We start from the raw sequence: 13,798 nt of genomic DNA, 5'->3' as shown, positions 1-13,798 counted from the left end.
ATATGTGCCATAGTACTGTCAAAAATATAAAAGACATGAAGTATTGGTAAGGATGTGGAGAAAAAAGCGTCCTCTTCACTGTTGGTGGGAATGTAAATGGGGACAGATATTAAGGAAAACAGTATGGTGGTTCCTCAAAAAACTAAAAATAGAATTGCCATATGATTCAGTGTTCCCTCTGGGTAAATACCTAAAGGAATTGAAATGAATGCCTTAAAGTGATATCTGCACTCCCATGTTCAGTGCAGCCTCAAGATATGGAAACAGTAGGTATCTATTGATAGATGAATGGATTAAGAAACTGTGATACATATACATACACATGTCATATATACATACACACATATCCATATCTACATGACATACATCATGTATTTCATATATAGATATGACTCATTTCATATCTGTATCTATATGATAGAATATCATTCAGCCTTAAAAAAAGGAAGAGATCTCGCCATTTGCAATGAATCTGGAAGACATCATACTAACTGAAATAGGACAGACACTCACTAATATGTAGAATCTACTGGTTCCTGGGTGACTCAGTTGGTTAAGCCTTTGACTCTTGATTTCCATTCAGGTCATGATCTCACGGTGGTTAGAATGAGGCTGCTGTCCATCCGCACTGGGCATGGATCCTGCTTGAGATTCCTGCTCATGCCCTCCCTCTGCCCCTTCCCCTCCTGAAAAAAATATTTAAAATATTCCCCTCCTGAAAAAAATATTCAAAAAATTGAATACCTAGAAGCAGAGTAAAATGATGGTTACAGGGGCAAAGGGTAGGGGAAATATGGAAATGCTGGTCTAAGGGTACAACGTTGCAGTTGTGTGGGATGAATAAGTCTGGAGATCTAATGTACAGCATGATGACTATAACTAATAATGCTGTATTAAATAATGGAAATTTGCTAAGAATGGATTTCAGGTGCTCTCATCTCACATACACAATAAAGGTAACTATATGAGGACATATGTTAAGTAGTTCAACTGTAGTAAACATTTCACTATGTTATATACATTAAATCATCATGTTGTATACCTTAAATATATACTTTTATTAAAAATAAATAAATACATACAAAAATACGTGCTATGTACTCTTTGAACTTACCAAACTGCTTTCTCATATGTAAGTACTCAATAAATACTAGATGAATTAGGTGTGACCATGTACAATAGGTGTTGATGGTTAATAAGATATGTAGCACATTTGAGATGCCTGGGTGGTTCAGTCGGTTAAGCATCCAACTTTTGCTCAGGTCATGATCTCAGGGTTTGTGGGTTTGTGGGTTTGAGCCCCACATCAGGCTCTGAGCTGTCAGCCTGCTTGGAACTCTCTCTCTCTCTCTCTCTCTCTCTCTGCCCCTCCCCTTCTCATGTTCTGTCTCTTTCTCTCTCAAAATAATAAAGAAATATTTAAAAAAAAGATATGTACCTCATTTAGTATAATCCTAATAGTGTATTAAGTAATTTACATGTATTATCTTCATTTAATCCTCATTTATTTCTTGTGAAGTAGGCTTTATCATGCTCATTTTACAATGAAGAAATGGAAGAAATATCAAATAATTTGACCAAGGTCACAAGGATAACTAGCGGCAGTCTGGGATTCAAATCTAAATCATCTAAAAAAATCTATAGTCTTATCACCTACCACACTGTTATATTACAACTCGGCTAGGGAAGTGATATTAACAAAATTGTTTTTGCTTCTGGGTAAAGGGTGAATAAGAATTCATCAAATAGAAAAATATGCATCACTGGTACATGCTATATATCTGAATGCATGGAACTGACTATGAGGGGTATGACTAGTAATTAATATTTACCATGGGGCAGAGGAGAAGGAGGAGAGTAGAAGAGTCTTCCTAGATACTCACCTGAAGAAGAGAAATTGAATTCAGTCAAAAGTATTGTCTGTAATCCTTCTAGAAAAAGCCTCATTTTTAAAAAGCCTCTGATTTCATTGGAGATTGCCAACCATTTCTATTGGAGAAGTGAAGTTACTTTTATTTTATTTCTACAACAGAACTTTATGAGTTGAATTCGCTTTAACATAAGAGATATTCCAGAGTCCATTGTTGTTGCATCATTAAAAATAACAATCTCAAATGTTCTCTTTTGATCACAAATCTCTAGGGAAACATCACCTATTCTTCCTACCTCAAGTTTGTATTATATTAAATATATTCTTTCCCCGGGGTCAACCTGGAATCATTCCGTCACCTTCTCTTGCTTTGTCCTTTCCTAATAGATGATTCACTCCAAAAGAGATTCAATCAAAACAAGTCACGGGGCAGCAGGACAGATGAGAAGTGTTCAGTGAGCAAGGACTGACCTCCATTGTAATTTCTCATAAACTGATGACTCACTTCCAATGCAAATACTGGCTTTACTCACTGTTTCTCCTCTGCCGTCTCTACAGCTTTGCCAAAGATGGCCACAATGGACTGGCAATATCTTTATTTGCAGGGAAGCAATACTTTTGATAGTTTACAAATTGGCCATATCAATAGTTAATAGAGTCATCAATATCCAGGAGCAAAATATAGAACTGGAAAGAGGACTTAGGTTTTTCCTTTGGCCTTTTAAAAAATTGCATTTAACTATATATCCCTTCATGCTACCATTTTTTAAATGGTTAATATGTTTGGCTGACAAAGGAAAAATATAGGTCTATAAAGGATTATTAATAATAAAGAATTTAAGAAACAGTAGGAAAAAGTGAGTTGCTGCAAAATAAGATACAGCTGAGCAAGACAGAAATAAGAGAAAAATGGTCTAACACCACGGAGGCAGCTTATTTCAATTTCCAGCTGAAAGAAAAAGCTCATTGCCCCAGGGAACTGACCAGAAACACACCTTCCATGTTCATTTCAGCAGTATTTGTAATGGTTAAGACTTAAAATATATATAAACTATCAGTCATTATGGTTCACTCATGTGAGGTAGCCATACAAATAGGCTGTAGAGGAATATTTGATGACATGAGAAAAATTCATTTGAAATTATAAAGACATTAAAAAACACTATAAAATGGTAAATACAACATGCTGAAAATCAGATAAAACACAGAGATACTCACATGCATATACATAATATAAATATGGAGGGGGGAAGTACCAAAATGTTATTGGTAATTAGCTCTGGTTATGAACTTACGGTGGCCTTTAATATTCTTCTCTATACTTTTGCACATTTCTCCAATTTTCTATACTATGTAATATCTTTATAATTATAAAATACAAACAATGGGCTGCATTCTCAAAAGAGAGAAAAACAAAGAGAGCTTCTATTTTTTACCATCAGGCTGACTAGGTAACCTCAAGAGCCCTTTCATTAAAAAGAAATTCTGGGCTAAAATATAGATAAAACAAACATATAGAACGCTCTCTTTTAAAACATATTGCACGCTGGTAGAGATAGACAGAGCCTTAAACAAAATCAGAGAGGAAATCCACGGAGGGAAGTAATAACTCAACTGTCTTTCACTTTGAGGGATATGGCAAACTAGTGAATCAAGCTTCCGTTTTCTGAGCCACGTGGACTGTGAGCAGGGGAGTGTGAGCTGCCTGCTGCCTGGCCGGGAGCACTGACTCTGCATATTTCCTCTCAACTTCTTCATGTTAAATGTCTCAAACTTGTGATTTGAAATTGGCCATGTGAGTATTTACAACACAGAAACTGGCAAGTGGTACAGATCAAGAAATTTTTTTCCAAGAGATCCAGTCTTTACACATTTACCAACACATGTCCAAACACAAAGCTTAGGAAGCAAATCCTAGCATCTCTGAAAGATAGGGGTCTAATTGTAGACCACATAAAACTAGGACCCCAAAGATCTCCATAGTTAGAAGAGAGAAGTAAATATAAGCCTATTCCACGGAAGGAATCATCAAGGAAACAAACTTGATGTTAGGTGGGGGGCAAAATATCTTTCCTGAAAATTTCAATGTCATGAAAGTTTTAGGACCAGAAACTCACACTAAAGTGGCCCACAAAACTTTAAGCCAAAATTCAAACATGGCCCCAGTTGGTAGACTCCCCAGGCTTCTAGCTGATTCAAATGCAAATCTGTTCTGTGGAAACATGCTTATAACTCAGCCTCAAAAATTAGCACAAGTGAAAAATATTAGCTGACATTAAGAAATGAAAATAACACCCAAGAAAATAAGATGGTAAGAAACAAGACAGTAAAATCAGACCTCCAAAAGTTTTATATATTTAAGCTGGGCACAAATTAGAAATGAATTTTAATATAAATAAATAAAAGAACTGCAAATATGAGAACAGAGAGTTATTAAAATAAAAGAAAAAATAGACTTGAAGGAAACAAATAACACTTCCAGCAATAAAAAATCAAGTAATGGAAATTAAGAACAGTGGACAATTTAAACAGAACGTTAGACACAGCTGAAGGCATCATTCATTAGACTCAGAAGGCAGATGTAAAGAAGGGATCTAGGGGGCAGCAAAGAAGTGTCAAAAAAGTGGCAAATATGTAGGATGTGACAGAATGATTAGGGGGACACATATGTGGCTAATCCATGAACAAAAGCTTGGGGGGGTGATAAGTATTATCACATTTAGGACAGTAGTTACCCGTGGGATCAAGTAAAGCATTGGATCATTTGCATACAGGGCTTTGAACACTGGTAATACATTCTGTGTTGTAAGATTGGCCATGCGGACAGTGGTGCAGGTGCTGGCGTGGCAGCGGCTGGCCGTGACCGCCTGGGGAGGCAATGGCCGGGCCTGCCAGGGTGTGGGCAGCAGCAGCAGAGACAAACAACAATCAAATAAACAAACCAAAAACCCCCCAAACAACAAAAAGATGGGTGGTGGGTATATAGGCGTTCCTTTTTATTTTTAGTCTCAAAATGTATAATAAATACTCTTTTTTATATTGTCGGTATTTAACATTTATAAAGTAGCCTGAGAGGAAATACTGCATGGCGTTACCTGTGTCTGCATTTGCGTCATGAGACTATGGGTATTTTTATTTTTCCATATTTTCTGAGACTTGGTTTTTCTCCTGAAACTGTATTCTATTTACATTAAAGATATAAGGATAAACACACTTTTTACAAAAGAAACATATGGTTTCCCAACATGATAAATGTCTTTACATAAAATAGCAAACTCAGGTGATCCAATTACCGAGGGCCTTGTCTTTTATTTAAAGATAAGTATGATTTTTAAATGCTGCCTACAGAGAGAGAAAGCTCCTTTGGTTGTTTCTCTGGTGAGTAAAAAAACATAAGATCAAGTTTTTCAGTGAATTAAGGATCCTTTTAAATTACTCTTTCTAACTTATGCAGATCCTTAAACTGAATTACTTCAGTTTCTTAATTATATTTAGTGACAAATTAATTAGAGATCTGAGATAGGTAAAATTATAATAAGACTGAGATTTAAACTTGTTTCAAACAGTCGATGGCAAAGATAACATTGATTTAATTTTTGACATAATGTGTTTACAGAAAGAAAGGGTTAGAATGAGGCACATTAGTAAGAGACACAGTGACACGGGCAGGTTTTTAGACAAAGAATTTGCTTTGGCTTCAAAACATTTTTAATAACAAGTTGAATAATCAAATCCTAAAGAGAAAAGAAAAAAGACTTTTTTTTGAAGTGCCTAATTCAACTTAACTATAAAATTACAGTTTGCAAAATCATATAAAGATAACAATGAGATTAAAATTTTTTTAAATGTCATTGGAAGTTGCTTTGGTTTTTCTCACATAAAAAATAAGCTATATTATAATATGCTCAAGGGTAAATACTGTTTCCCATTTGAAAAGTATAGCTTAGCTTGCAATTTTTATTTTAAGTGACCTAAATTAAGTTGTCTTAAATATTCTTTTGTTTTTTTTGAGGTATTGAGGTATAATCATAGACAGTGAAATGTGCCTATAGAGTTTCAACATACATACAGAGTTCAGTCCAGTTTAACAAATACATACGTGCACCTGTGTGTAAGCTCAGCGCCCATAAAGACACAGACCATTGCCACCACCTCAGAACTTGCCCTTGTACCCTTTCAACCCATAACCCCATGCAACCACTGCCCTGGTTTTTATTATCAGTGATTGCATTTGAGTTTTCAAGAATCATGTAATAATTTCACTCTTCTGTGTCTGGCTTCTTTCCTACAACATGTTTTAGAAATTGTTTCATGCTTTTTCTTCTATTGTATGCCCTGATTTGTTTATTCATTTTCTTATTGGTGGCCACCTGGATTGATTCCAATTTTTAGCAATTACAAATAAAACTGCTATAAATATTTTTGTACAAGGCATTAGTGAACACTATGTTTGAATTTGTTTTTAATACTTAGGTGTGGAATTGCTGAATTATAGAGTAAATAAATATGTTTTTTAAAACAAACTGCCAAAGTGTTCTTCAAAGTGGTTTGTACCATTTTACACTCCCACCATGAATGTATGAGAGATTTGGTTGATTCACTCCTTGACAACACTGTTATTGCTGGTCACTTTCATTTTGGTCATTTTAGTGAGTGAATAGTGTGGTGTAATTATCTCTTCTTGAATATTCTTGTCTGGTCTTGATTATCAGGGAAATCTGGCCTCAGCAAACGAGGCACTATTTCTTCTATGAGTACTTCCTGAAACTGTGGGAAGTTTTATATTTGTATTTTATATGAAGGGTTTTAGGTCTTAAGAGATATAAACCTGTCAAAGCTGTCTATATATTCTCCTGTTAGTTTTTGTAATTGCTGTCTACCTTGAATTTGTCTATTTCATCCATATTATTTAACTTAGTGGCATAAGTTTGTTTATAAATCTTTTTGCCTTTTAACATCTGCAGAATTTGTAATGATGTCCCCTCTATCATTCCTTATATTGGCAATTTTGTTTAATCTTTTTTTAAGAGAGAAAGAGAAAGAACACACATGCAAGAGCACAGATGGGGAAGGGTAGAGGGAGAGAGAATCTTAAGAAGGCTCCATGCCCAGCGCCAGTGAGGAGCCCTGCAGTAAGATCACGACCTGAAGACAAGGGACTGACCTCCCGGGCTTCCCTTTATCTCTTTTACTGATCAGTTCTGTTTCATAGTTATAAATTTTATTAATATTTTTTAAAGAAATTATTTTTGTTATATTGTTCATTTTTCTGTTTTTGCCAATTTTCTGTTTCACTGATTTCAACTCCTATCTTATTAGATCATTTCTTTTACTTATGTTGAGTTTAACTTACTCTAATTTTTTCAGCATCTTAAGTTGGAAACATAGGTCATTTCATCTGCATCTTTCTAACATATTGAAGCTTATAAAAAGAAACACAAAAATATAGATAATAAATAAATAAGCTCATACTATAACCCTCAACTATAATGAGTATATATATTCTAATAAAGGCATTTATATTTGAATTATAAACCTACTTCTAAGCACAGCTTTTAGCTGCATGCCACAAATTTTGAAATGCTATTTTTCAATTGTTTATTCCATTCTAAACATTTTTAATTTCTCTTGTGATTTCTTCTTTGGTCCATGAGTTATTTAGAAATATGTATTTAGGGGTACCTGGGTGGCTCAGTCAATTAAGCACCCAACTTCTGCTCCATGATCTCACAGTTTATGGGTTCAACCCCATTTCAGGCACTGTGCTGATCGCTCAGAGCCTGGAGCCTGCTTTGTATTCTGTCTCCTCTCTCTGCCCCCTTTCCTCTCATTCTCTGCCTCTCTATCCCTTTCAAAAATAAACACTAAAAAATAAAAAAGACATATGTTGTTTATTTTCCTAATATTTGAAGACTTTTAAAGACATCTTCATGTTATTAATTTCTAACTTAGTACTGTTGTGATCAGAAAACATATTCCAAAGATTCCAACCTTTGGAATTCATTGAGACTTGTTTTATGGCCCAATGTATGGTCTCTCTTGCTAAATTTTCCATGTGCAATTGAGAAGAATTTGCATGCTCTTATTTTGGCCTATAGTGTTCTACAAATAACAGTTAGAGCAAGTTAGTTAATAGAATTTCTCCAGTCTTCTATATCTTTACTAGTTTTTTTTTTTTGTCTGCTCACTCTATCATTTACTGAGGTGCTAAAATCTCCCACTAGATTTGTCTATTTCATACTAATTACTTCAAGCATTTAGGAGCTTTGTTATTAGGTATATACGTATTATCTTCTGTTTTATTATTATGAGATGTCTCTCTCTTACCTAGGAATACTCTTTGAAGAGTCTGATATATTTGTGTTTAATTGTATCATGTTTGTGTGGTTTTTTTTCCTTCTTTCTATTTTTCCCATTTGTTCTTTCTATCTGTTCCTCCCTTCTCATCACCTTTTGGGTGAATCAAATATTTCTTTTTTATTATTATATTTTAGCTTCTCTATTGACTTTTTAGCTGAGTCTTTGTGGTTTCTTAGTGGTTGATCTGGAGGTTACAATAAGCACCATTAAGTTTCATAGTATGCCTTCCCCAAATATCCATTATTTCGTCAGTAGTGTAAGCACTTTACAGCATTGGACTTCCCTCTCTTCCCTCCCTTCAAGCTATCCTTATATGCCTACCTTTACATATACTATAAATCACACAGTATATTGTTTTTTAAATTTAAGGAATCAGTTTCTAAAATAAAATTTGTATATATATATATATATATACATACATATAATTTTATATCTGCTAACTTTTCTATCTGGCATACTTTTCCTTCAGTCTTAAGAAATTGTCTTAAAATGCCTTTTATTGCAGATGTGATGAAGATGAATATTTTCCCCACTTTTCTCCATGTATGATGTCTTCACTACATCTTCAATTTTGAAGACAGTTTTTGCTAGATATACAATATTAAATGGCAGTTTTTACTTTCAGCCCCTGAAATTGTTCTATACTCTTCCAGCCTCCGTTTTTCTCTAATGAGGAGTTAGTCAACACTCTTATTGCTGCTCACCCATATGCCATGTTTTTTATTCTCTGGATGCTGTCAAGACTTTAGCTTTGAGTCTTCTAGCAGTTTGCTTATGATGTGCCTTCTTGTAGTTTATTTTGTATTTATCCTCCTCAGGGCTTGCTGAATTTCTCAGATATGTGGATTAATGACTTTTATCAGTCTAGGATTTTTGGCCCCATTGCTCTCTGCCCTTTTCTACAACTCCAATTACATGTACTATTGACCATTTTTTACTGTCCCACTTATCTCAGATATGGGCTCCACTTTTTTTTTCTCAGTTTTTCTTTTTGTATTTCAGTTCAGTTAATTTCTAGTGACTTATCCTTAAGTTCATTCATTCATTCCTCTGGTATGTCCTTTTAATGGGCTTGTAAGCCCATTAATGAACTTTTTATCTTGGTCATCATAATTCTCACTTCTAGGACTTCCATGTGGCTCTTATTTATAGTTTGCATATAAAATATGCCCCATTTTTTATGATATTCCCCATTTTTTCACATACATTGTTCATCTTTTCCGTGAGTTCTTTTAACACTTCCTATTGTTGGCCACATAGTCGTGTTAACCATTCACCAGAGTCTCCCTCATCCTGCATCTCTGATTGGCAATACACACCAGAAGGGCAGGGGTCAAGAGACAGGGGTATGGCCTATGAATTAATTGATTACAGAGCATTCTCCTGAAACTCAAATTATTCTCTTAACTCAAAACCACAAGTCTCTTAGAGCTAAGAACATTATAAAAAGTACTGACAGCCCTACAACATTGGGCAAAGATGCATGCCAATACCAATTTATGTTGCATTTGAGGCAGAAGCTGAAATCATTGGCTTGGTAGGGATCAAAATATTATTTTTAGATATATCCAAAGAGGAGAGAAATCTTTCTTCCAAAGGCTTAAAGGAAAGTAGTTCCCAAAACCCTCCACAGTAAATTTGTACAGTATTTCTCTGACAGGAATATATTTCTTTAAAAAAAAATCGTGAAGTGCTGAAGAACAATTTTGACTCTTGTTTTCTAAACAGATAATCAGCATGGTTTGTGGGAGTAAAACTGTAACTAACCTATCTGAAGGTTATTCCTAAAGATTCCAAAGAGGCTGAACAAAACAAACTCAACAGCAATAAAAATAATGTAACAGATATTTAAAATAATTTAATAATTAAGTTTATGTTGTGAAACTATTTAGGAGAAAAGGATGAACAAGAAAAAATCTCCATCATTAATAAGACTATCTGTTAAGTATGTACTAGTTTTGTGTGGTAGGTATTATATTAATTGCTGTGCAAAAAGTTCAGGGGTCATTACCTTGTATATCAGTTAGTTTTTGTTGTGTAGCAAACTACTCTAAAATCAATGACTTAAAACAAGAAACATTTATTAATTCTTAAAGCTCCGAGGGTTGCCTCCTGGTCTGTGCCAGCCAGGTCAGGGCCCATTCCTATTTGGTGCTCAGCAGCCTGTTTGGTCTGGAGGGGGGGCGGTGCTTACTTTTATATGTGGCAATTGGCTCAACGTCAGTTAAGGGCATGGCCACAGCCACTTATGATCCAGCAAGCTTAGCCTGGGCTCTTGCACTTGGTAGAGGAAAGATTTCTAGTATCAGGAGAGGACAAGTCCCAGTGCTTAAGACTGTTCAAGCTTCCCTGTGCATCATGTCTTCTAATGATCTGTTGACCATATAGCCACATGCAAACCTTTCACAGAGGTGTAAAAATAGATTCCTTTTGTAAGCAGCCTAAAATTTGAACTGGGATTCAGATTAAAAACTCAGATTCAGTGCTGGGTATCTCATTTGGTTTCAACAGTGCCGTAACAGAGCATACCTCTTAGTGATAAGTGGCACCAAGACAGGGAGTAGAGAAATGGCCATGATGCAACCTCCCACATCACACACGTTTGTTTATGGTTTACAGGCAATAGTTCCAACTGCATTTGAATTGGAAAGAAGGTCAAAAGCGCAGTTTACTACAGGAGATTTTACATATCTGTAACTTTTTTCTTTTAACTTACTTTTAATACTGAAAAGAGAGTACACAAATCATAAGCATTTGTAAGACAATGAACTTGCACAAAGTAAAGATCGTGTGTAACTAACACCTATGTTTGGAATTAGAACAAAACCAGCATCTCCACAGTCCCATTTATCCTTTCTCTCAACATATTTCACTCTCCTCCCCCAAAGTAACCACTATTCTCACTACATTGTTTTGCCTGTTTTCCTACTTCATACTGTCCAGAACATACAACATGTGGTCCTTTGAGTTTGACTTATTTTGTTCAACACATGTGCCTTTTACCTCTTACACTCTTGATGGAAATGCAAACTGGTGCAGCTGCTCTGGAAAACAGTGTGGAGGGTCCTTAAAAGAATAACAAAAGAACTATCTTATGGCCCAGCAATAGCACTGCTAGGGATTTACCCAAGGGATACAGGGGTGCTGATGCATAGGGCCACATGTACCCCAATGTTCATAGCAGCACTGTCAACAATAGCCAAATCATGGAAACAGCCTGAATGTCCATCAAATGATGAATGGATCCAGAAGATGTGGTTTATACATACAATGGAATACTACATGGCAATGAGAAAGACTGAATCTGGCCATTTGTAGCAATGTGAATGGAACTCCAGGGTATTATGCTAAGTGAAATACGTCAGGTCGAGAAAGACAGATACCATATATTTTCACTCATATGTGGATCTGGAGAAACTTAACAGAAGACCATAGGGGAGGGGAAGGGGAAAAATAGTTATGGAGAGGGAGGGAGGCAAATCATAAGAGACTCTTAAATATTGAGAACAAACTGAGGTTTGATGGGGGTTGCGGGAGAGGGGAACATGGGTGATGGGCGTTGAGGAGGGCACTTGTTGGGATGAGCACTGTGTATTATATGGAAACCAGCTTGACAATAAACTATATTAAAAACAAAATATATGTGCCTTTTTTTTTTTAAAGTAGGCTCTATGCCCAGTACAGAGCTTGACCCTGAGATCAAGATCTGAGCTGAGATCAAGAGTTGGTGCTTAACCAACTGAGCCACCCAGGAACCCCAATATATATGCTCTTTTGCTTTATCTATGTTGTTGGACATACCTATGGTTTTATTTTAATTTCTGTACACTATTCCATTGCATGAATAAATTATTACTTTATTATCCATTCTACTATTGTTGGACATTTTAGTTGTTTACAATTTTTTTGCATTACGAATAATGCTATTCTGAACATTCTTTCACACATCTTTTGGTCCACATATTCCAGTTGCGAAGAAAAAAGATTTTAAAAATTTGAATGTTCTTACAGGTTGTGTAACCAGGTATCCAAAATGCAGTGTTCTTTTTCTTTCAGCTTATAAAGTATAACTGAAAAATAAAATTGTAAGATATTTAAAGTGCACAAATGATGATGTGATGTATATATACACTGAGAATTTTCTCCCACTGAGTTAATTAACACATCTATCATCTCACTTCTTACTTTTCTCTGTGTGAGAACATTTAAGTTTTACTTTTTACAAATTTCAATTATACAATATAATGTTATCAACAATAGTCACCGTGTTATACGTTAGACCTTCACCTTATTCATAACAAAAAGGTTGTACCCTTTTACCCACCTCCCCTCATTTAACAGGTAGTTTTCTACTCTACATTATTGAACAACTAGGAGTGGAATTGCTGACCAATAGGGAGCAGGTATATTCAGGCTTAGCTGATGTTGTCAACAATCTTCTAAAGTGATTTTTACTTATTTATACCTCCTCCATTTCTATGCATTTTTCCTTTTATGTACAGTTATCCATAAATTTTACCTTCATTTTGGTGTCCTGGGTTTTAAGCTAATATGTTCTTGTCTCCTGCTTTCTCTTGCTCTACTCTAAAACAGTTATGTTTGGGCTTCAACTGAGCTAATAGTAGTTGACCTTTCATTTAAAACTTGACAAAATCCCAAGAATCCCATAGTTCATCAAATTATTCCGCCTAGCAATAAATCAAAATATTTAGTTTCCCCATTTGTTAATCAAATGCTCATTAAGCATCTATAAGAGATTTTTAGATTTGAACTTGGGACTACAAAGGAATGTGTAACTGAACTTCTGACTTCTGAGAAGTAGGTACAGATGACTCTTTTTTATCAGCAACTCTTGGCTCCTCCCCAGTGCCTCTCACGTCTCTTACTACTTCTCCATTACTTACCTCTAGACTAGGTGAGCAATGCGGATCTTTCATGAGCCACAAATACAATTTATCCTCCTCTCCTTTCCCTCTTCGGAAATCTACCCATAAGAGTTTCATTTTCACCTTTTTAAGAAAAATACTGTTAAAAACACAAACAAAATTATTCTCAAAACTTGAGGAATGGTGGCAATATTTACTTTTCACATTTTGTATTTCAAGGAAGAGTCTGCAGGTATTTGTATATAATGGGACTTTCAGATTTTACATTGTGTAAGAAGCTTGCAGGTGTTTGTAGTGTTCTGACTGTTCAGTATTTCATATTGTAAAATGATCAGAATACATTAGTTGTTAAGGTAAAGTATCTGTGTGGCTTAAAGGAGGTATTATAGCTCTCAAAATAGCTGCAATTGGTCCTTTTCATTGGTAATATGAAACCAATTTTTGTGAATTGAATTGTTACATCTGTACAACACATTTCAAGGCCCACGAAGAGTGCTATGGGAATAGTGAGGTTCTGTTATCTACAAAAATAGACCATCAGTAATAAAATTAACCTTATTTCAAATGAAACTCATTTAAAGTTACTACTAATAAAATTAACCTAATGTAAATCACTCATTTAGATGATTCTATAAAGTACTAAGAGCCACCCAAAGGCACTTTGTTATATTTTTTTCATAGG

At 35.1% G+C, this 13,798-nt stretch overlaps 1 protein-coding gene across 1 annotated transcript in view; it reads right to left on the bottom strand.

Moving 5' to 3' along the window:
* The window catches only part of CWC22 (CWC22 spliceosome associated protein homolog), a 121,952-nt gene that overhangs the window by 52,336 nt on the left and 55,818 nt on the right, over window positions 1-13,798 (bottom strand). Inside the window, exons 21-22 of the mRNA XM_029933293.1 lie at window positions 13,135-13,255; window positions 4,606-4,758 (exon numbers count right to left, since the gene is read on the bottom strand). Of these exons, the coding sequence (XP_029789153.1) occupies window positions 4,606-4,758; window positions 13,135-13,255 (274 nt within the window). The remainder of the gene's footprint in view (window positions 1-4,605; window positions 4,759-13,134; window positions 13,256-13,798) is intronic.

This window comes from Suricata suricatta, chromosome 3 (genome assembly GCF_006229205.1).
Source record: "Suricata suricatta isolate VVHF042 chromosome 3, meerkat_22Aug2017_6uvM2_HiC, whole genome shotgun sequence".
NCBI lineage: Eukaryota > Metazoa > Chordata > Mammalia > Carnivora > Herpestidae > Suricata > Suricata suricatta.
The sequence above is the reverse complement of the archived record's forward strand: the minus strand, read 5'-3'. Positions and strand labels throughout refer to the sequence as shown.